At 43.7% G+C, this 25,534-nt stretch overlaps 1 protein-coding gene across 1 annotated transcript in view; it reads right to left on the bottom strand.

The window, feature by feature from the left end:
* Positions 1 to 25,534, bottom strand: part of LOC115092773 (disintegrin and metalloproteinase domain-containing protein 9-like) — an 868,617-nt gene that overhangs the window by 558,820 nt on the left and 284,263 nt on the right. The window contains exon 5 of the mRNA XM_029604075.1: positions 17,355 to 17,463. Coding sequence (XP_029459935.1) covers positions 17,355 to 17,463 — 109 coding nt within the window. The remainder of the gene's footprint in view (positions 1 to 17,354; positions 17,464 to 25,534) is intronic.

The following is a 25,534-nucleotide window of genomic DNA, read 5'->3' as shown; positions in this document are numbered from 1 at the left end:
AAAATACACTTACCAACAATCAATTACCACATATATTTGAACTGTGTAGTTCCAGCCAGGACCACCTTTCTAAAATGCACAGTGATTGGCAAATTCAACATGTACTAGCATTTCACGTGCCTGCTAACAAAAATAATAAACAAACAAGTTCTAGTCACATGAGTGATGATCATCACATTACTTTTTTTGTCAAGCTTCCAACTGTTTCCATTTCACATCCCCCCAACCATTACCTCAGTGGGAACCTTGGTAACATCAATAGATAAGAGCACAGCCAGCCAATAGGAATACATATTCATTCCTAAGTGACCTTTACTGACCTGGGAAGTGTCAACAATTTGTATCATTTTCTGTTGGTGTTCGTGAGTTTCCAGTTCCATTTCCCATCCCCCCAACCATCACCTCAGTGGGAACCTTGGTAACATCAATAGATAAGAGCACAGCCAGCCAATAGGAATACATATTCATTCCTAACTGACCTTCACTGACCTCGAAAGTGTCAATTTGTATCATTTTCTGTTAGTGCGCACTAACTCCCGTTAGTGCGCACTAACACGATTTAACGATTTTTAACGATAAATCGTTAGAATTTCTATTGTATTGTGTTCTATAACGATTTAAGACGATACTAAAAATATCGGATGATAATTTTAATCGTTGAAAAACGATTCACATCCCTATTATTTATAGTAAACCAATCCTCATTAAATTTCCTGCTAAATGTTTATAGTTCTTAATACTTCTCTAAATATTTTATAGTTCCCCTATTACTGCTTCCAAACTTTGTAATCCCCCAATGCCTATGATATGTATACCACTGTTTTTTATTACAAATTTTATCTTATTTACGTTCATTCACAAATTGTATCTTATTTATGTTCATTCAGTACACCTGTTAGCTGTTCTATGTATTGTTGTTTCTCTTGTAAACTGTTGTGAAGGCCAGATCCAAACAACGGTATATAAAAACACATAAATAAAAAATAAAACATGAAAAATTCCCTCTCATCACATATGGTGCTCTCACACTTGGATGTTGAAACATCTGCACCACCAAGACATTCTCACACAGAGAACAACCTGAACATGTAGTTTGTCCCCTATCTTCATTATACTCCTGTCCCTTTTGTCCCTGAGCCACCAAAGTCCTCAGGTTCTTCCCTTTCTTAAATGCAAATACAGGAGGTCCTGTACATCCAGGAATGGATTTTAATAATGTCCAATGTTTCAAAATGGCCTTTTTAATCTGTATGACCTTCGAAGAATATGGGATACAACACACTGTTCTATCTATTTGGGGGGGGGGTGTTTTTAATTAATAGATTATTCCTATTGGCATATAAGCCTCTTTTGTAAGCCCGCTTCACACATTTCCCAAGCTTTCCCAGACACAATTTAATGACACAATCCAAGGACACAATCCAAGGACTCCTCTAAAACATTCAGCCATTAATCATGCCATTTGCACATAACTTGTAATTTGACTTGTATATCGTTTAACCAGTTTATTCTTTCCTATTTCTTCCTCTTCACCAAGTTTTGCTACCCTTGTTAATTGTAACTGTACCTTCGGTCACCTCAGTTCTAGTTTGATGTATTTAATGCACTCCCGTTTCATGTAAACCAGCAAGATATGTTCTCATGATTGCCGGTATATAAAAACCTTAAATAAATAAATAAAATAAAATAACCCCGTGTAATAAATTTCTGAACAAGAGACAGTGCCTTCATCCTGTACTCATCTGCTGACTTACAAATTCTACGATATCTCAAAAATTGGCTGGTAGGTATAATTTCCCTCAATCTCCTAGGATGAAAACTATCAAAGTGGAGGATAGAGTTTTTATCAGTAGGTTTAACATGTACCGAAGTTACCAATCTACCATCCTCCCAATATACCATCATATCCAAAAATGTAAAAGATGTTTATCCGACTATAAAGTAAACACTAGGGATGTGCAGACCAAAAGTTTATGTTCATAAGTCCGTAAGTCGAAAGGGGGGGTCATTTGCGGTCAATATGGACATATGGAGAATTCCATAAGTTGAGTCTATGTCCATATGTGCAAATAAAAATTTAAACCCCTCACCCTCCTTAATCCTCCCCCCCCCCCAAGACTTACCAAAACTCCCTGGTGGTCCAGGAGGCCATTTCTGAACTCCTTTGCGAGGAGCACGTGACGTCGGCGTCACGTCGGAGTGACGCGGCGTCACGTGATTCCCCGCGCGTTCGCTCCGGGACCCTCGTTCGACCCAAAAGGAACTTTTGGCCAGCTTGGGGGGGTCAGGAGTGTCCCGGAGCGAACACGCGAACGCGCGGGGAATCACGTGACGCCGCGTCATGTGCTCCTCGCAAAGGAGTTCAGAAATGGCCTCCTGGACCACCAGGGAGTTTTGGTAAGTCTTGGGGGGGGGGGATTAAGGGGGGTGAGGGGTTTAAATTTTTATTTAGGATCAACAATCGCGATTTCCAACGTATTCAACATAGCTATGTTGAATAAGTTGGAAATCCGATCGTTTTCGCCTCATTACTTTTTTAAGTTAAAAAAAAAAAAAGTTGCGTTTTACATTTAAGTTCAAAATGAATGCACACCCCTAGTAAACACCAAATTACTGTCAACTTGATTAATCCAGTGGCCAAATTCATTCAACTGTTCCTCATTCCCAGAGCAAACCCAGAACAAGTCTTCAATAGAGCGTTTTCAAAAACGTACATGTCTAAAAAATGGACCCAGATATACATATGTCTTTTCTACCTTTGCCATGTACAAACATGCCACCGAAGTTGCCACCGGGGATCCCAAAGGGATACCCTTAATTTGTTTATAAAATACACCTTGGAACATAAAATTAAATTCAAACAGAACTACTTCTGCTAATTCCATAAGCATCATCATTCTTTTTTCAGGCACTCTTTCTTGCTCTAATACACAATGGATCACCTCCAACACGTTGGACTGGGGGATATTCGTGTATAATGCCGTAATATCAGCTGTAACCAATATTACATTCTCTACATTATGCTCAATTGTGTCCAACTCATTGATGAAATCTGTGGAATCACGAATGAATGATCTAAACTCTTTAACCTTGTGCAAAAAACTGTCTATGAATTTAGCCATAAAAAATGGATCCAATACCTGAAACAATCAGTCTCCTCGGTGGATTGGTCAAGGATTTGTGAATCTTAGGCACGAAATATATATAGGGCGTAGCAGGGTAAAAAATTGAAACTCTTGCTTTTAAAGAGCACGGCTTGCAGTAGCACGGGCACGGAGGGCAAATGGAACCCGGGACCCCGCTGGACCACCAGGGATGTACTTCGTAAGTCTTGGGGAGGGATCGGGATCGGGGGGGGGGGGGGGGGGGGGGTGTTGTATTATAGTTAATTTAAATGTTTGGGGTGGTTTTTAATTAAAAAAAAAAAAAAATTGTGCCCCTCTCCCCAGGCAAACCCGAAAAATGAAATTTCCCCGAAATTCGGGGAAAATTCTTTTCGGGTTTCGGGGCCTCCGAAACAACAACGAAGTAGGAAATTTCGGGTAATTTCCTAATTCGGGCGAAAAGCGAACCACATCTCTAATATTTAGGTGCACACCTTAGTTTAAATATTGTTTACTGATGATGGAAGGTATATTATGTAAGAGGTGATTATGTAAGGAATTGTACCGTGTTTCATTCAGAAATGTATTTCATGTAAAATATGTGAAACTTTTCAAAATAAAAAATTAAAAAAAAAAGAAATAAAGAAATGCTTGGCTGCATGCCTCCATGTCAGCCACCGCCAACATGGGCTAATTGCTGGCATCCACAGCCCCCTTGTAAGCCACAACCCCCTGCAGGTCTAGTGCCTGTGAGGATGCCACCTCACCCTGTTGTCCCACAGATATGTACCACTCTGCCTGCCTTTGCCAGCCCCACTATGTCCTCAGCCCCAGTGCCCACTGCTGTGGTCCCACATACCAGAACTGCCAGTCTGTCTGCCTCTGATCTCCCCCAAACAAGAAGCTGTTAGGAGCGAGTCTCATCTCCAGTTCCTTTCAATAGCTCTTTTCCCTTGCCACAGGTGTCAATAAACATGACATATAAAGCCACAGTCAGCTGTGACCTTACCCCCCCCCCCCCCCTTCACAGAAGCACAAAACCTGGCCAGCAAAAGCTGACAATGGTCCCCCCCAAAAAAGAGGGTACAGCCAAAAAAAAAGTTAAGCTTTAACTAATGTACATATCTGTCCCTTCATAGAAACATAGAAATGACGGCAGAAGAAGACCAAACGGCCTATCCAGTCTGCCCAGCAAGCTTTGCACATTTTTTTTCTCATACTTATCTGTTACTCTTGGCTCTTAGTAACCTTTTGGTTCTATTTCCCTTCCACCCCCTCCATTAATGCAGAGAGCATTGTTGGAACTGCATCTATGTGAAATATTTAGCTTAATTAGTTAGGGGTAGTAACCGCCGCAATAAGCAAGCTACACCCATGCGTATTTGTTTTCCCAGACTATGTAATTCAGTCCTTTTTGGTTGTTGTCTGTATATAGATCCTCTTTCCTTCATTCCCGCTGCCGTTGAAGCAGAGAGTTTTGCTGGACATGCATTGAAAGTGAAGCATCAGACATTCTCCCCTACCGTTGAAGCAGAGAGCCATGCTGGTTATGTGTGATGCATCAGTCTTTCTCCCCTGCCGTTAAAGCAGAGAGCTATGCTGGATATGCGTAAAGTATCAGTCTTTCTCCCCTGCCGTTGGATATGCATTGAAAGTGAAGTATCAGGCTTATTTGGTTTGGGGTAGTACTGGAGACAGAGTTAGAACACCTAGACCTGGTGAACGCTGACTCGGCTACCTCCTCCTGGGCCAAAATCACAAAAAAAATAGCAGATCTAACCTGCCCTCCAACCACTAAAGTCCTACAAGCAAACAAGGACAACAGAAAACCCTGGTATACCCCACAACTAAAAAACATCAAGCGTGAACTAAGACGCAAAGAACACATATGGAGAAAAAACCCTTCAGCAAGTAACCTGACTGCCTTCAAAGATCTTATGCACCAATACAGGATCTCCATCCTTCACACAAAGAGAGAATTTTTCTCCAAGAAAATACACCACTTCATTTTTGACCCTAGAGCCCTTTTCTCACTCATCTCATCCCTCACAAAGCCATTTCCTGCCACCATTCTGGATGAGCAAGCAGCAAGCAAAGCCGCCGAACTAGCTACATTCTTCAAAGAAAAGATCACCAACCTCATTGCGCCACTAAAGGACAAGAGTCCATTTACAGCTACCACTCATCACCACAGGGACTAACTTAACTTCAAACATGGAATCCTTCGAGCCTACATCATCCTTAGAGATCGAAAGCGTATTAAAGAAACTCAAGCCTGCATCACATCCCTGGGACACGATCCCCGCCAACCTTCTCATCTCCATCCCAAACACCATCTCAAAACCTATCGCAAAGATCATCAACTGCTCACTTTCAGAAGGTCTAGTCCCAGACCCCTTGAAGCTTGCTATTCTAAAACCCTTGCTAAAAAAAAACGAATCTTTTCCCAGACAACCCAGCAAATTACCGCCCGATAGCCAACCTCCCGTTCATCTCCAAAATCTTGGAAAGAATAGTGAATAAACAACTATCAGAATTCTTGGAACAAAATAAAATTCTATCTCCAGCACAGTTTGGTTTTCGGAAATCCCGCAATACAGAATCCCTCCTAATCTCATTAACAGACTCCATTCTCCTAAACTTCGACAAAAAACTACCGTGTCTACTAATTCTCTTAGACCTATCAGCGGCTTTCGACACCGTGAATCACACCATTCTCATCGATCGACTATCAGAGATCGGCATCAAAGGCACCGCCCTCGGATGGTTCAGATCCTTCCTTCAAAACCGTTTCTACAAGGTTAAAATCAACAACATAGAGTCACACCCCATCAGCTCTACATTGGGAGTCCCTCAAGGTTGTCACTATCTCCAACTCCCTTTAATATCTACCTTCTCCCACTGTGCCAGCTCCTCACCAAACTAAACCTAATCCATTACGTATACGCAGATGACGTCCAAATTCTTATACCGATTACAGAATCACTTGATAAAACATTGGAATTCTGGAACACCTGCCTTCACTCCATAAAGAACCTCCTGTCGAACTTCAACCTGATCCTGAACACAGACAAAACAGAGCTACTCCTACTCACCCAAGACGGCAACTATTCACAGACCAACTTACACCCCACCTCTCAACCAACGTTCTCCCCTCAAGTAAAAAACCTAGGAGTCATATTAGATAATCAGCTGAATCTCAAAAGCTTCATCAATAACACCACAAAAGATTGCTTCTTTAAGCTCCAAGTCTTAAAAAGGCTCAGACCCCTCCTCCATCATCAAGACTTCCGGACAGTTCTCCAGGCAATCATCTTTTCAAAAATCGATTACTGCAACTCACTCCTCCTCGGCCTTCCTTCCAATGCCATTAAACCACTACAGATGCTTCAAAACGCATCTGCCAGAATTCTGACCAAGACGAACCGACGAGAACACATTACTCCAATCCTACAGAAACTGCACTGGCTACCAATCAAATTCAGAATCTTATACAAAACACTATTGATCATCCACAAAGCCATCCACAACATCTCCCCACTGGACCTCAAGTTCCCTCTACATCCACGAATACCTTCCAGACCGGTGAGATCAGCATACAGAGACACCCTTCAAGTACCCTCAATCAAATCTGCAGTAAGAAAAAGAGCACTGTCCACCGCTGGCCCAGCTCTTTGGAACTCTCTCCCACCTAATCTTCGGCTCGAAAGATGCACAACCTCTTTCAAAAAGAGACTTAAAACCTGGTTATTCACCCAAGCATTCCCGGACTCAGCAGAACAATAGATCTCCCTCACCTTCGAATGCCGGGAGGCTGCTCACCAGAAAAAGCAACTCTAATTCAAACAAATGTCATAGTATCTCCGAGGCCCTGCGGCCCCCCTCAGACATTGAGCCAGCCACCTTTAGTTTAAGAACTGCTACCCGGCTAAAGTTGTTTATTGTACTCACCTTGTTAACATTGTTAATGAACCCAAGTTCTTAGCGTCCTTGTTTAATGTAATGCCTTATTAGTGCAGGTTTTTTGGTTTAATGTAAACCGAATTGATTTGTAACTTGTTACAAGAATATCAGTATATAAGAGCCCCTAAATAAATAAATAAATAAATAAATAAATAAATAACTGCCGTAACAAGCAAGCTACTCCCTGCTTTTTTGTGAATGCAAATCTTTTTTTCCCCTTTCATTCACGTCCTCTAGACTTGTATAAATAAATGTGCATTCACCTTGAAAATTTCTTTGTATCAGAGTATTTCCTTGGCAGATAACCTGGTGATGAGGCTGGTGCTGTACCTCCTCCATTTCCTCTTCTCCCATATCATCTGCCTCCTTGTCTGGCATTGTGAGATGTGCATTTTTACTCTTTGGAAGAGGCAGGCCATTTTGGCAAAGTTACAGAGCATGCAGCAGGCCAGAAATATAATCATAAAACTTCAGGGGGACTATAAAAGAGAGATCCCAATGATTTATCCAGGCAGTGGATCTGGATGCAAGTTTTCAGGAAACCAAAGATTCTCACATTAACTGCCCTAGTCTGCCTATGAAGCCAGTTGCAGCATTCATCTGCTGCTGTCTCTGAGTGTGCTAGGGGAATCATAATAGTTTCAAAGGGGAAGTAGATATCCTCTATCAATTGTGAGGGAGGAGACTGAAATAACCTAAACTGTTGTAGTGTGTGGATGGCCTATGGCTGAAGCTTGAATGGCCCTCCTCTTTCAAAGTTGCAAGACTACTTAGAGACAGATAGAAAATGGCAGAGGTTAGTTGCAGATTAGTTGTGAGAGCTGCTTGCACACATAAAAACCATCTCCCATTGATGTGACCCACCTGGAAAAAATCTTGATTACTTGACCATGAGTGGGTAGGCATTGTGTTAAGAACCAGGAAAATTGGTAACTAAAAGTCCATAATGATACCCTTGGCATTGCAGACCACCTGCATGTTGAGGGAGTGGAATCCCTTATGGTTGTGGAATGTGGTCTCATTCCCAGTATGTTTTAGTTTAGTTTAGTTCAGTTTATTAGCCTTATTATACCAACTTTCATAAATTCATAATGGTTTATAATAAAAACAAATATGATATGTTTAGAAAACAATCAATAAAATAAAGCAATCATAAAATAGAGGACCAAATTTTAAAAGCGTTGCCCATGCTATGTGGGCTGCGTGGGAGCAACACATATTTTAAAAGCCGGAAGTTATGCACTTATATATACATTTGCGAGTAACAAAAAAAGGGCAGAAAAAGGGCAGAATTGGGGCAGGGCATGGATGTTCCAGGGTAAGGCCAACTGTAACGCACGTAACTCTGTATTTTAAAATCATAGTCTGCAGTATGCGGCGGCTTGTTAGTCACATAACTTTACCGCTGCTCCTGATGAGGAACAAGTCTGAAGATCCCAAATTTTTGGCTTACATGACAGGGTGAGGGGGTCTGGGTCAACTGGGGGGCATGCTGGATGAAGAACCAGAGGATCGTGATGACCTCGAGATTGACATTGCAAACTGGTGGGCTCATTGGAAGAATTTGGAATGTCCCTCACACAAACCAGTTTTAAAATCCACTTACATATGCACATTAAAGTCAGCAAAATCCTAAGTACAATACGTAAAGTTGGTTTCCTCAAGTAACCTTTTAAAATTAATAATATACTTTTGCATGGTAGGCATATTTTATATCATATGTATACTTGTGCATGCATTATTTAAAATTCTAGTGTATCTCCGCTCATGCACATTTGCATTTGCATGTATGAGCACCCAAATGGTTTGCTTAATGATTTTAAGATGTTATTAGATTATAAACAGCTTAGAAAAAAAATTGAGAACTCTGCTTTTTTGAGAAGCTTTCATTTTAGCTTAATTGTAGATTGTATGTAAATTTAATATTATAATTCACTGTGTATATGTATTGATATAGAATTTAAATATATTGTTTTATGTTTGAAATTGTACTCTGTTTAGCATCATTTATTATTATAAGCAGAAAATACTTGTTTTACATAAATAAATAAGAAAATACTCTTCATTTGAATCAGTGGATGACTATATTGCCTTTATAGCATCAAGCTCTATTGCAGAAAGATGAGTATGCTGCTGGTTTTGGACATTGCTGTTCTCCTATCTCTTCTGCCTTGCTACCCTCTATCTCCAATAAGTTTGCCACCTGTTTCTCTTTTCCAAAACAGAAAAGAGTGAAACAGGCTCATCTGCAGTAGTCTCTTAGGGATGTGAATCGTTTTCCATATCGTCTTAACGATAGAAATCTTGTGGCAGGGCAAGAAAATCGTCTTAGGCACGATTTTTTAGTTAAAAAATCGTTAAAAATCGTTTTTTCCGATTAGTGCGCACTAACTCGAGTTAGTGCGCACTAACGGGAGTTAGTGCGCACTAACTGGGAGTTAGTGCGCACTAACTGAAAATGATACAATTTGACACTTTTCAGGTCAGTTAAGGTCAGTTTAGGAATGAATATGTATTCCTATTGGCTGCCTCTTATTTATTCATGTTACCAAGTTTCCTACTGACAGTATATGGGGGATGGGAAATGGAAACAGTTGGTAGCTTGACAAAACAAGTAATGTGATCAGTCAATGTGACTAGAACTTGTGCCCTAACCCTGATACCAGGGGTATTGTGATCTTCCTGCACACAGTGCCCTATCCCTATTAATACCAGGAGTGTTGTGATCTTCCTGCACACAGTGCCCTATCCCTAATACCAGGGGTGTTGTGATCTTCCTGCACACAGTGCCCTATTCCTGATACTGGGGGTGTTGTGATCTTCCTGCACACAGTGCCCTATTCCTGATACCGGGGGTGTTGTGATCTTCTTACACACATCCCGGTATCAGGGATAGGGCACTGCATGCAGGAAGATCACAACACTCCTGGTATTAATAGGGATAGGGCACTGCATGCAGGAAGATCACAACACTCCTGGTATCAGGGATAGGGCACTGTGTGCAGGAAGATCACAATACCCCGGAGGAGTGAGGGTCAGGCAGCTCCCCCCTGTCTGTGAAGCCAGCCTCTCACTAGTAATGCAGGGAGGGAGCTGTCTCAGACTTCACCATCCTCCCCCCCCCCTCACCCACACACCATTCACTAGCTGGGACATGGGGGAAGTCAGGAGTGAGGGTCAGGCAGCTCCCCCCTGTCTGTGAAGCCAGCCTCTCACTAGTAATGCAGGGAGGGAGCTGTCTCAGACTTCACCATCCTCCCCCCCCCCCCTCACCCACACACCATTCACTAGCTGGGACATGGGGGAAGTCAGGAGTGAGGGTCAGGCAGCTCCCCCCTGTCTGTGAAGCCAGCCTCTCACTAGTAATGCAGGGAGGGAGCTGTCTCAGACTTCACCATCCTCCCCCCCCCTCCCCCCCCCCCCTCACCCACACACCATTCACTAGCTGGGACATGGGGGAAGTCAGGAGTGAGGGTCAGGCAGCTCCCCCCTGTCTGTGAAGCCAGCCTCTCACTAGTAATGCAGGGAGGGAGCTGTCTCAGACTTCACCATCCCCCCCCCCCCCTCACCCACACACCATTCACTAGCTGGGACATGGGGGAAGTCAGGAGTGAGGGTCAGGCAGCTCCCCCCTGTCTGTGAAGCCAGCCTCTCACTAGTAATGCAGGGAGGGAGCTGTCTCAGACTGGTATCAGGGTTAGGGCACTGTGTGCAGGAAGATCACAACACTCCTGGTATTAATAGGGATAGGGCACTGTAAGAGATGACTGTAGTAGATTGAATAAAGATCTGATGTTTCTGCTCTCCTCACACCAAACAAAAACAACACACAAGCAGAGAAGCCCTTCTTACAAAGCTGAGCTAGTGAGTTAAGTAGGAGGAAAAGTAAACATACTGGTGCCAGTGTGGCTACTTAAAAATACACTTACCAACAATCAATTACATATATTTGAACTATGTACAGTTCCAGCCAGGACCACCTTTCTAAAATGCACAGTGATTGGCAAATTCAACATGCACTAGCATTTCAGGTGCCTGCTAACAAAAATAATAAACAAACAAGTTCTAGTCAGGTGAGTGCTGATCATTACATTACTTTTTTTGTCAAGCTTCCAACTGTTTCCATTTCACATCCCCCCAACCATATTGGTAACATCAATAGATAAGAGCACAGCCAGCCAATAGGAATACATACATACATATTCATTCCTAAGTGACCTTTACTGACCTGGGAAGTGTGAACACTTTGTTTCATTTTCTGTTGGTGTTCGTTAGTTTCCAGTTCCATTTCCCATCCCCCCAACCATCACCTCAGTGGTAACCTTGGTAACATCAATAGATAAGAGGGCAGCCAGCCAATAGGAACACATATTCATTCCTAACTGACCTTCAGTGACCTGGAAAGTGTTTATTTGTATCATTTTCAGTTAGTGCGCACTAAATCGAGTTATTGCGCACTAACGGGGAGTTAGTGCGCACTAACTCGAGTTAGTGCGCACTAACACGATTTAACGATTTTTAACGATAAATCGTTAGAATTTCTATTGTATCGTGTTCTATAACGATTTAAGACGATATAAACATTATCGGACGATAATTTTAATCGTTGAAAAACGATTCACATCCCTAGTCTCCATATGTCAGTTTCTTCTGGGTAGAGCTGCCTTCTGCCATTTTAAGCTTTAGGAAGTCCCACTTCAACTTAGGTGCAGGGCTACTTTTGTTGTTGCTGCCAACCTTACCACAATTTCATTAACCTCTTCTGCCTTTCCCTATCCCTGACATGATGAATTTGTCACTGGGAGTTTGGATATTAAAATGATTTCTTATGTCTTAGTGATACCATAATTGACTATATACCCACTGACTGTGACATGATAATCCATGTGTGTATGTGTGGAGAAATTTCACAGATACAGAAACATTGCTGCACGGTTTCACACTGCGTACACTAGTTCTGACTCTAAATGCTGAGCTGACAGACTCTACAAAATAGCCTAGTATGCTTCAGTCTCTGCACTGCTAATCTAGTTTCCACACTACCCCCTGCCCAGGCAGACAGACAAAATCAGCATAGCAACTCTCCCCACCGCACCCATGCCCAAATCCTTTGTCCTCTCCCAAGGGAGAGAAAAACTGCTACATGAAACTATTAACTGCCTTTCTCTGCTGACTGGCACAGTGACAAACTAAACTGAGTGGCTGCCAAAGAGTTATTTGAGAAAAGGTGAAAACTCAAAGTACTGAGAGAACTCAAAAAGGTGGCCTCCCAAGATACTGTCTACAGGAGGAATGCACACTTTGCAGAATGCATCTCAGGTATACTTCAGTTTGATCTGGATATCAGTGATAGGTTGGATTAGAAAAATGCCTCACTGTGATATATTATTTCTTTTGTCTCCTTGACAACATGTCCTACCCACCTCTGACAAGACAATGAGGACACAAATGACTCACTAGGAAGGGCTGGCTGTGGCTGGTTCCTATACTTAGTAGCAATTCAAAACTGTATTATACCTGTTGACCTCCCATTGATTTCTATGGGCCATAGACTGTCATGCCCTTAGAAATCAATAGAAGATAAAACAAATGGAATGAACAGTATTTTTTTTAATTCAGGGGACTCTTCCATTCATTTAAGGGTCCCCCAAAAGAAACAAATGGGGTCCCATTCATTTCAGGATGCCTATTCATTTTAAACAAATGCACATCCCTAACAAACACTACTACTGCACAGTGTTCATGGTCTTTTTCTGCCAATATATCATATGTTATTATGTGTGCATTAAAGCCATTTATTTCAGAGTTAGAAGGTGGATACTAAAATTAGCATGCTCTCTCATATAAATGAAGAAACATCATAAGCAAAAAAGATTTACTGAACCTACAAGAAATAGCATGGTTTACACTTCACACCTAATATTTTCTGATGCATTGATAAATTCTAAAACTTTTACCCTGGCCTTGCACAGTAAGGTTAAAAGTCACTAATGTCATGTATAACTGGTCCAAATGGTGTACCTTACTCAATCAGCTGTAAAAGATTAATTGTGGTTAATATGGGGAATTTCATCTCCTCTGAACCTTTTAACACGGAAGGCACAATTTCCCCCTTTTCCTCACCTACCCCAATGAAAAACCCCCATCCCCTGGGTCCATAGAAAAGAGACTCTTCCAAGGTACCATTTTAGACCCCTTTCCCAACACATGTTAGGTGCATGGTCATGTTGGCACCATTTTGAAAAATGGCACTGATTGGGCCTCATGGGTCCCCAGATGACTATCAAAGAAACCTATTCAAAGTACTGGGGGTTAGGCAGTTGGGGTGTAGATACACCTGCCCCTGACCACCAGAGTTCTATTTATTGGTTATGGGTTGGGAAGTAGGAGTGGGGGGTACTCTAGATACTAGGGAATTTTTTGTATTTGGAAGAAGGGTAGTGATGGGTTGGGGGTGGTGTATATACTTTATCTGTGGGAATTTTTGGCATTGAAAGAGAGGGGGGAAAGGGCATCAGCATTTGTGTGCCATTTCTTTAATTTTCAGCTGGAGGGGAAACAAGTGCACCTCGGTAGGTGGCAGGGATCCACATTGACATCCAGGTAATTTTTTTATGCCTTTGGGAAAGAGCCATATTTGGGGCCATTGGACCTTTAAGCAATGGCCCTCTCCCAAAGGGAGAAATGCCTTATTGTCGTGCATTTTTTTTCGTGCGATAAAAAATTGCTCTGTAGTAATGGGGTACTTCAAAAAAGTTTGTCCCTATCAAACTATTATTACTGTACTGTGAATATATACTATATGTCAAAATATGCTGAAATGTTAGCATGAAGGTCAAAGTATTAAGTTTCATTTCTCTTAAGTTGTATTTCCCACTCTGGGCTCATTTTACAAGAAATCACATGTTTTACAAGAGCCCTAACTTTATTAAAATATACATGAGGTAAAATTATAATGTTATCCTATCAAAGGGATATTGTATTAATGGTAACCAGTTAGAAAATGTTATGAAAACAACAAACATACTCAATGGTTTCAAAATTCAAGTTCTGGGTCCTTTTTAATGCCTAGTATCAGTAATTTATTTCTGAGAGAACTGATCCTGTTCTACCTTATGATGACTTGTTTCTTCCAGCTGCTGTCTTTAAGCATTTATTTAAACCACAACAGTAATGCATGATAATTTATCAGGAAGGGGATTAATATCACAGGGACATCTTCCATGATATTTGGCTCTCTCTCATGAAAAACTGTCGTGGTTTGATGAATCTCCCCTTAAGTTTTATGACCTTTTCTTTCTCTTATTTCTTGTGATTGGGGTGTGCTGCATTTTGTTTCACTTTGATAATTTTGATTTTTCAAAATTGTTTTTCTTCACGGTGTGTCATGATACATTTTTGTAATTAAAAACACTTTTAGGAATATATCAAGAAGTCAATATTCAAAGCGCATTCAGCGCTATTGAGCCAGATAAGTATAACTTATGCAGCTAAGTAGCAGCTGCTGAATATGTGCCTACATTCAGCAGCTACTGCTTAGCTGCATAAGTCACTTATGGGCCGATACAGTACAGTGCCCGCCAACAGAGCGCACTGTTAACCCTCCATTGGACGCGCGTTTTCCACGTGCTAGCATTACCCCTTATTCAGTAAGGGGCCGAAAACGCGCGTCCAACCCCCCCGAACCTAATAGCACCCGCAACTTGCAAATGCATGTTGATGGCCCTATTAGGTATTCCCACGCGATTCACAAAGCAAAATGTGCAGCCAAGCCACACATTTTACTTTCAGAAATTAGCGCCTACCCAAAGGTAGGTGCTAATTTCTTTGGGCACCGGGAAAGTGCACAGAAAAGCAGTAAAAACTGCTTTTCTGTGCACCCTCTGACTTAATATCATGGCGATATTAAGTCGGAGGTCCCGACTTAAAAAACAAATTTGAAGTCGGCCCGCGGCTCGTGGGTCAAAAACCAGATGCTCAATTTTGCCGGCGTCCAGTTTCCAAACCCATAGCTGTCAGCAGGCTCGAGAACCAACGCCGGCAAAATTGAGCGTCGGCTGTCAAACCCGCTGACAGCCGTCGCTCCTGTCCAAAAGGAGGCGCTAGGGATGCGCTAGTGTCCCTAGCGCCTCCTTTTATCTGTTTTACCGCTGGGCCTAATTTGCATACAGAATCGCGTGCACAGGAGAGTGGCCTGTGCGCGCGCCGGGAGACTTTACGGTATAGGCCCATAATATGGCTAAAATGTTAGCCACATAACTTAGAAATGCGTGGACATCTAGTGGGTAGATCAGGGCGGAGCGAGTTAGCCATACAAATATTCGGCTAACTACCATTATTCAGCCTTAGCCACATATGTTTTGTGGTTAAATTAGACATCACATAGAGAAAGTCTAAACTTAGCTGGTTATAACTTATACAGCTAAACAAGATATATAATGCATGAGTATATTCAGCAGCTTAGTCGTTCCACTCTATATACCTTGTAATTTAGCTGGATACGTTATATCTGGCTAAGTTACTTAAATGGCCAGCTTTGGATATTAACTTCCAAGTGTTTTTTCAGTGCACTATGATGAAATATATATAACCCAACACCTTAATTCATTGTAGGGCTTGGCCTATGAATGAATGCATTGTTCTTCAATTATTTTTAATAATATTATGGCAAAAAGAAAAAATTTTAGGCTAATTTTTGAGCTCTTTATAATGTAAGATTCTTTGGACTTGCATGATATAATAGAAAATATAACAGTACTTACCATGTTAAGTGATGTTTTACAATGCACAGGCACTTTCTCTGACTTACTTCTTAAAACTTTTGTACAAGTTTTGTGCATAGACCCCTTTTATGCAAATCCAAATTTGGATGAATTAAGCTCTACCTTCTTACAGTATGGCAAACAGGAAATATAAATAGAATTGGCAAGAATTTAATATCAAATTTAACATTTGAATCTGGTTATGGCTGGAGGCAGCTAATTTCCACAAGTATGGTGTTAATGTAGCACACTATCCTATTACCTACTAGGGATGTGAATCGTTTTTTGACGATTTAAAATATCGTCCGATATATTTTAAATCGTCAAAAATCGTTAGAGCTGCGATACAATAACAATTCCCCCGATTTATCGTCAAAAAATCGTAAATCAGGGGAAGGGGGAGGGGAAGGGGGAGGGCGGGAAAACCGGCACACTAAAACAACCCTAAAACCCACCCCGACCCTTTAAAATAAATCCCCCACCCTCCCGAACCCCCCCAAAATGCCTTAAATTACCTGGGGTCCAGAGGAAGGGTCCCAGTGTGATCTTTTACTCTCGGACCTCCGGTGCTTGTAGAAATGGCGCCGGCGCTACCTTTGGTTTTTCCGGACGGAAAAATGATTTGCGGCAGGAGATCGCTCCCGGACCCCCGCTGGACCCCCAGGGACTTTTGGCCAGCTTGGGGGGGCCTCCTGACCCCCACAAGACTTGCCAAAAGTCCAGCGGGGGTCCGGAACGACCTCCTGCAGTCGAATCGTGTTGTCTACGGCCGGCGCCATTTTGCGCAAAATGGCGCCGGCCGTAGACAACACAATTTGACTGCAGGAGGTCGTTCCGGACCCCCGCTGGACTTTTGGCAAGTCTTGTGGGGGTCAGGAGGCCCCCCCAAGCTGGCCAAAAGTCCCTGGGGGTCCAGCGGGGGTCCGGGAGCGATCTCCTACGCTCCTGACCTCGGGGGACAAAAAACAAAATGGCGCCGGCGCTACCTTTGACCTGTCATATGACAAGGCAAAGGTAGCGCCGGCGCCATTTCTACAAGCACCGGAGATCCGAGAGTAAAAGATCACACCGGGACCCTTCCTCTGGACCCCAGGTAATTTAAGGCATTTTGGGGGGGTTCGGGAGGGTGGGGGATTTATTTTAAAGGGTCGGGGTGGGTTTTAGGGTTGTTTTAGTGTGCCGGTTTTCCCGCCCTCCCCCCCACTGGACCCCAGGTAATTTAAGGCATTTGGGGGGGGGGGGTCGGGAGGGTGGGGGATTTATTTTAAAGGGTCGGGGTGGGTTTTAGGGATGTTTTAGTGTGCCGGTTTTCGATTTACACGATTTTCACGATATTTAAAAAACCCAAACGGCGACGATCCGATTCCCTCTCCCTCTCAGCCGAAATCGATCGTTAAGACGATCGATCACACGATTCACATCTCTATTACCTACTAATTAACCAATTAACTTTCTTTTTGCTATATTCAGATGCTAGAATATGTATAAATATATATTTCATGTTTTGCATTTTAATATAACCTACACAGTCTCACATTTCTTCCATGTCTTTCCTAGTTGAGAACCACAGTTGCCAAATCTGTCTCCTATGGTATTCAGTGCAATAAAGCATTCCAATGCTGCCATTTTTGCCCCTAGAAGATATAAAGTGCAATGTAAATAATTAACATCAAGACAGAAATACAACATTTCTTCTCTCTTCAGGCTTCTGCTACCTAATACTGAAAATGCTATTGAAAAAGTAATCCTCAATAAGTTGGAAGGCTGGTGAGACATGAATGTTTTTACAAAGATATCTAGAAGCCAATCAGACAGCACTGGAAGCAATTCCTTAGAATTCTGTATTTTGCTCTCTCTACAACAATAATCTTACTACATTGAGATTACTGTTGCATCATATCGGAGTGCTTAATGATTTTTAAGTACTAGAAATTTTTCTTATGCAACATTGATACATTTAAAGGAGCTCATCCATTGTTCAACAAATCTATCTATAGCAAGGTCTCCCAAACTGTGGCCTGAGGGCAAGATGTGGCCCTTGAGGAACACTTGTCCTCTTTTCAAGTAGTGTACTCTGCTTTACAGAAGTGGCCCCCTGGCTACTGATTCTACCACTATCCCCAGGGTCATATTGAAGGGGTTGCTGCTTCTTCAGGTGATGCTTCATCCCAGAATTTCTTAAATGGCCCACTTGCCTCCCTTAGCTGATCTCCCTTGCACAGTAGTTACAACGCACAAAGCATGGGTCCTCCCTGATTTGAAAATGGCTCCAGACACAGATTTCTTTTTTAATTCCTTGCCTCTGTCTCAGTGGTATACCGAGGGGGAGCGGGGGGTGGGGCAATGCCTCCAGGTACAGGGCCATAGGGGGGCACTGATGGCCAACATCATGTGGCCTCCAGTGGACCTCATCCCACTGGCAGCTGAGCAAGGAACTACTGCTGTGCACCACACGCACACAGCAGGAAGATTGGCAGGGCTGTGGTGGAGCTCATCTCACCATGGCCCAAAGAAAAAGGTCACATCCAAACCTGCAGGTGCTCCTCCTCCTTCCTGCCTATGCGGCCCCAGAAGAAAACTGTTGCTGGACCCACATGGGCAGGTTGAAGAAAGAGCAATGACCGCATACATGAGAGGAACAGTGATTATGGGCTGCCACAGATCCCACGTCAGGGAGGTTGGAGAGGAGGAGGAGGCCCAGTACCAGGGCCGCCATGGATCCCACATTGCAGCAGCCTAAGAAGAGTAGGAGGCCAGGTAGCAGGGTTGCCAAGGATCCCACCTCATGGTGGCCTGAGAAGATCAGGGCCACTGCAGAGTCCATCCCACAGTGACCCATGAAGAGGAGGTTCAGAGGTGTGAGAGAGGATGAGGGCCTGTAGAGTGTGTGTGTGTGTGTATGAGAGTGAGTTGAGAGATTGTGTGTATGTTTAAGAATGGGTTTAGAGACTGTGTGTGTGTGTGTGTGTGTGTGTATCTGTGTATGAGAGTGAGTTACAAGACTGTGTGTTGGAGTGAAAGCCTGAATGTTTAGAGAGGCAGCATGTGAAAGCCACTGTGTGTGTGTGAGAGAGACAGCATGTGACAGTGAGAGCCTGTGCTTGAGTGAAACAGCATGTGGGAGTGAGAGAGCCTGTGTGTGTGAGAATGAGACAACATGTGCGAGAGAGACAGTGTGTTTGCATGTATGTATGAGAGAGAGCATGTAAGAGTGAGAGCTGTGTATATGTGAGGCAGCATGTGAGTATGAGAGCCTGTCTGTGTATTGGTGTATGTGTGAGAGAGACAGCATGTGAGAATGAGAACCTGAGTGTGTGTTTGAGGAAAGAAGACAGATGAAGAGAAAAGAAATAGAAAAAAAGGAATTGGCAAAAAAACAAGAAAGGGAAGGTGGAAAAAAAGCCTGTGACAACCAATTAGAAAACTAAAATCAGACAGCAAAGGTAAAAAAAAAAAAGTAATAATAATTTTTAGCATATGTTACCTTTGGGAAGTGCAAGAGTAGCACTTTCTCTATGCTGATCTCGCAATGTACAAAATCAGTATTGAGGAACTGGAGCAGCAATCGGTGCCTCTCGCATAGCCACATAGCAACAGTGACAGCGGTAGCAGAGAAATAAGAGAGGCTCTGAGGTTGCTGGCAAAGGAAAGAGAGGCGGTATGCCTTCATGTGTGCATGTGTATGAATGGGAGTCTGCCTGGGGGTGTATGTGTATGAATGCATGGGTGCCTGCCTGAGGGTGTGTCTGTGTATGAGAATGAATGGGTGTCTTCCTGGGGTCTGTTTGTGTGAGAATAGGTGCTTGCCTGTGTGTGTGTGTGTGTATGTGTGTGTGTGTCTGAGAGAATAAATTGGTGACTGCCTGGGGGTTTTTGTGTGAGAATGAATGGAAGCCTGCCTGGGGGTCTGTGTGTGTGTGTGAAAATGACTGGGAGCTTGCCTGGGTGTGTGTGTTTATGTGTATGTGAGGGAGACAATGAAAGTGAGAGCGTGTGTGTGTATGAAAGAATCCAGAGGAGTAAGAGCTTATGTGTGGGGGGTGGGGGGGAGAGAGGGTCTTATAGCCTCAGTGTGTATCTGTGTCTGTGAGAAAGGGAGAGGTTGTGATAGGTATACAGCACGTATGTGTAGTGTATGTGACAATGAATGTGTGAAAGAGACGGAGGTTAAAGTTCCTCGACAATATCAGGGTGACTGGAAATTGGAGTCCCCAGGTAAATGATTGGGTGTTATTTAATATATTTGCTGTTTTCAAATATTTTATTAGTGATTGGGAATTTTTTAAAAAATATATATGATTTTAATTAATAGAAATTATTCTATTTATCAGTAGTTTTAAAATATTCTTTTATTAGTATGGTTTTACTATTATAATTGATGCTTTATGTTTCTTGATTTTATTTTGTTTTATGAGGAATGGTGGTTCTGTTTCTCCATTGTTACACTCAGAATCTGGCTTCTTGGGGTTTCCATTTCAGTTTTGTCTAATTTGTGATCCTATATTCTGTATTTGGTGAGGGTCTGTCTCTGCTCTGTGTGTGTGTGACCATGATGAGAGATTCTGCTAGCGTGTAGTGACTGTGTAGGGATCTATAGCAATCAGGTTTATTTTGTTTCCTCAGTAGGTGGTGTATTGGTATTCTGGGACCCAGTGTAATATTTACCTGTACTTTTTCACAGGTAGGGTTATTATTGTTTGAGTCCTTGGTGTAACTGCTGTTATGTTGATAGGTTTGTTGTGCAGATTTTGAGTGTCTTTTTTGCAGGGTTTTGTGTTAGTTCACAATGGGGTCAATGCAATACAGTGCGCTCAGTTGAGCGCACTTTTAACCTGCAGTTGGACAGGGGCTGTGCAGGAGCGTCCATAGCCCCTTATGTTATAAGAGGATTAGTGCCTCCACAACGCGTGTCCAATGCGCCGTGAAACTAATAGCGCTCATCATATGCAAATGCGTGTCGATGAGGCTATTAGTTATTCACTCCACATGCAGTAAAAAAATGTGCATCCAATATGCATATTTTTGTGCTCAGAAATTAATGCCTGCTTGGAGCAGGCATTAATAGGGATGTGAATCGTTTTTCAACGATTAAAATTATCGTCCGATAATGTTAATATCGTCTTAAATCGTTATAGAACACAATACAATAGAAATTCTAACAATTTATCGTTAAAAATCGTTAAATCGTGTTAGTGCGCACTAACAGAAAATGATACAAATTGACACTTTCCAGGTCACTGAAGGTCAGTTAGGAATGAATATGTATTCCTATTGGCTGGCTGCCCTCTTATCTATTGATGTTACCAAGGTTCCCACTGAGGTGATGGTTGGGGGGATGGGAAATGGAACTGGAAACTCACGAACACCAACAGAAAATGATACAAATTGTTGACACTTCCCAGGTCAGTAAAGGTCACTTAGGAATGAATATGTATTCCTATTGGCTGGCTGTGCTCTTATCTATTGATGTTACCAAGGTTCCCACTGAGGTAATGGTTGGGGGGATGTGAAATGGAAACAGTTGGAAGCTTGACAAAAAAAGTAACGTGATGATCATCACTCATGTGACTAGAACTTGTTTGTTTATTATTTTTGTTAGCAGGCACGTGAAATGCTAGTGCATGTTGAATTTGCCAATCACTGTGCATTTTAGAAAGGTGGTCCTGGCTGGAACTACACAGTTCAAATATATGTGGTAATTGATTGTTGGTAAGTGTATTTTTTAAGTAGCCACACTGGCCACCAGATCACGGATCATGGAGAGCTGCATCCCTGCTCCCAGCCAGTCTGGGGCTGCCTGTCCCAGTCATCCATGGAGGGCTGCAGCCCTGCTCCCAGCCAGTCTGGGGCTGCCTGTCCCTGTAATCCATGCAGAGCTGCATCCCTGCTCCCAGCCAGTCTGGGGCTGCCTGTCCCAGTAATCCATGCAGAGCTGCTTCCCTGCTCCCATCCAGTCTGGGGCTGCCTGTCCCAGTCATCCATGCAGAGCTGCATCCCTGCTCCCAGCCAGTCTGGGGCTGCCTGTCCCTGTAATCCATGCAGAGCTGCATCCCTGCTCCCAGCCAGTCTGGGGCTGCCTGTCCCAGTAATCCATGCAGAGCTGCTTCCCTGCTCCCATCCAGTCTGGGGCTGCCTGTCCCAGTCATCCATGCAGAGCTGCATCCCTGCTCCCAGCCAGTCTGGGGCTGCCTGTCCCAGTAATCCATGCAGAGCTGCATCCCTGCTCCCAGCCAGTCTGGGGCTGTCTGTCCCTGTAATCCATGCAGAGCTGCATCCCTGCTCCCAGGCAGTCCGGGGCTGCCTGTCCCAGTAATCCATGGAGAGCTCCATCCCTGCTCCCAGCCAGTCTGGGGCTGCCTGTCCCAGTCATCCATGGAGGGCTGCAGCCCTGCTCCCAGCCAGTCTGGGGCTGCCTGTCCCTGTAATCCATGCAGAGCTGCATCCCTGCTCCCAGCCAGTCTGGGGCTGCCTGTCGCAGTAATCCATGCAGAGCTGCATCCCTGCTCCCAGCCAGTCTGGAGATCACAACACTCCTGGTATTAATAGGGATAGGGCACTGTGTGCAGGAAGATCACAACACTCCTGGTATTGATAGGGATAGGGCACTGTGTGCAGGAAGATCACAACACCCCTGGTATCAGGGTTAGGGCACTGTGTGCAGGAAGATCACAACACTCCTGGTATTAATAGGGATAGGGCACTGTGTGCAGGAAGATCACAACACCCCTGGTGTCAGGATTAGGGCACTGTGTGCAGGAAGATCACAACACTCCTGGTATTAATTAATAGGGATAGGGCACTGAGTGCAGGAAGATCATAACACCCCTGGTATCAGGGTTAGGGCACTGTGTGCAGGAAGATCACAACACTCCTGGTATTAATAGGGATAGGGCACTGTGTGCAGGAAGATCACAACACTCCTGGTATTAATAGGGATAGGGCACTGTGTGCAGGAAGATCACAACACCCCTGGTGTCAGGGTTAGGGCACTGTGTGCAGGAAGATCACAACACTCCTGGTATTAATAGGGATAGGGCACTGAGTGCAGGAAGATCATAACACCCCTGGTATCAGGGTTAGGGCACTGTGTGCAGGAAGATCACAACACTCCTGGTATTAATAGGGATAGGGCACTGTGTGCAGGAAGATCACAACACTCCTGGTATTAATAGGGATAGGGCACTGTGTGCAGGAAGATCACAACACCCCTGGTGTCAGGGTTAGGGCACTGTGTGCAGGAAGATCACAACACTCCTGGTATTAATAGGGATAGGGCACTGAGTGCAGGAAAATCATAACACCCCTGGTATCAGGGTTAGGGCACTGTGTGCAGGAAGATCACAACACTCCTGGTATTTATAGGGATAGGGCACTGTGTGCAGGAAGATCACAACACCCCTGGTATCAGGGTTAGGGTACTGTGTGCAGGAAGATCACAACATTCCTGGTATTAATAAGGATAGGGCACTGTGTGCAGGAAGATCACAACACTCCTGGTATTGATAGGGATAGGGCACTGTGTGCAGGAAGATCACAACACCCCTGGTGCCAGGGTTAGGGCACTGTGTGCAGGAAGATCACAACACCCCTGGTATCAGGGTTAGGGCACAAGTTCTAGTCACATTGACTGATCACATTACTTTTTTTGTCAAGCTACCAACTGTTTCCATTTCCCATCCCCCATATACTGTCAGTGGGAACCTTGGTAACATGAATAAATAAGAGGGCAGCCAATAGGAATACATATTCATTCCTAAACTGACCTTAACTGACCTCAAAAGTGTCAAATTGTATCATTTTCTGTTAGTGCGCACTAATCGGAAAAAACGATTTTTAACGATTTTTTAACTAAAAAATCGTGCCAAACACGATTTTCTTCTCCTGCCAGACGATTTCAATCGTTAAGACGATAGGGCACACGATTTACATCCCTAGGCATTAATTTCTGAGCACCCCATAATGTTGTACAGAAAAGCAGAAAATACTGTACATCCTCCGACTTTATATTGTGGTAATATTAAGTCAGAGGAACAAAAGATTTAAAAAACATTTTTTTTAAGTCCTATGGTCAGGTTTCGAAAACAGATGCTTAGCCGATAAATTCAGCGTCCGTTTTCTTAACCGGCGGATAGCCACTCCCGGGTGCCGACTGTTAAGGAGGCACTAGGAGAACGTAATTGACCCTAGCGCCTCCTTGACAGAGTGACACCTAATTAAAATATTGCATGGTGCCCCCAGGAGAGGTGCCTGGGGGCATGTTAGGAAAGTGGGTGCTGAACACTCAACTTTCAGCACATTGATTTTGCATCGGCCCCAGTGTGTCTGGCAGTGGAAGGTGCTGCTATTACTGTGCTGCTATTACTCGGGCGGATTTTAAAAGCCCTGCTCGCGTAAATCCGCCTGGATTTACGTGAGCAGGGCCTTGCGCGCCGGCGCGCCTATTTTGCATAGGCCGCCGGCGCGCGCAGAGCCCCGGGACGCGCATAGGTCCCGGGGTTTTCTGAAGGGGCGTGTCGGGGGCGTGTCGGGGGTGGGGCGCGGCGTTTCCGGGGCAGGCCCGAGGCCGAGGCCTCGCCCTCCAGAACCACCCCCGGGTCGGGTCTAGGCGTGCCAGGAGCCCGCTGGCGCGCGTGGATTTACGTCTCCCTCCGGGAGGCGTAAATCCATGGATAAAGGTGGGGGGGGGGGTTAGGTAGGGGAAGGGAGGGGAAGGTGAGGGGAGGGCGAAAGAAAGTTCCCTCCGAGGCCTCTCCAATTTCGGAGCGGCCTCGGAGGGAACGGAGGCAGGCTGCGCGGCTTGGCGCGCGCCGGCTGCCCAAAATCGGCAGCCTTGCACGCGCCGATCCAGGATTTTATAAGATACGCGCGGCTACGTGCGTATCTTATAAAATCCAGTGTACTTTTGTTTGCTCCTTGTGCGCCAACAAAAGTACGCGAACGCGCTTTTTTTAAAAATCTACCCCACTGTGAGGAGACAGCAGAATTTGAAAATATCTTTCTGTGTGATAAGCTATAAGGGAAACATCCAAGCTCTATTGTGGATGCACAGTGTGTTACAGAACTGGAGGTGCGGATTTATGTTGACATTGTTTTCCTTCCTGTATGCATTCCAGACTTCACACTCTCATAGCCATATAGAATTAGTTGAATGAAACTATCAAATAATTTTAATAATAGTTTTACTAGAAGTGTGAAACTAGCCATCTTTTTAAAATTACGCAGATGAGCCTTTGGACTTTTTTTTTTTTTTAATGTTTAAAAGATTTTTATTGGATGTTCAAAGTTAATACACAAAACAATACACTGAAGCGAGAGGAACTCTGATCTCACCTCAGAACAATACCACCAATAAAAACAGAACCCTTACAGAACTCCCCCCAAACAAACATATCCCACCTCCCTTTATAGAAGTGAGTAATAGGGTTTTTTTTATTGCTAACAACAGTCCCGTAGCCAGGCTCCATCTGAGGCAAGAAGAGAGAGAAAGAAAAATCAATCATTAATGACGAGACTGCAGGCACGAGGGGTCAGCGACTGCAGGTACGGCTTCTTATTTTTTTTATTTATTTATTTTATTTAACATTTTTTCTATACCGACCTTCATGGTTAAATACCATATCAGGTCGGTAAAACGTCTTATGAAGACGTTTTTTTATAGCCAATTTGAAAACAGAGGGCAATGCTATGGAGGTGGGTGTCATTTTG

The sequence above is a fragment of the Rhinatrema bivittatum genome, chromosome 5 (genome assembly GCF_901001135.1).
Source record: "Rhinatrema bivittatum chromosome 5, aRhiBiv1.1, whole genome shotgun sequence".
In the NCBI taxonomy this organism is placed as follows: domain Eukaryota; kingdom Metazoa; phylum Chordata; class Amphibia; order Gymnophiona; family Rhinatrematidae; genus Rhinatrema; species Rhinatrema bivittatum.
The sequence above is the reverse complement of the archived record's forward strand: the minus strand, read 5'-3'. Positions and strand labels throughout refer to the sequence as shown.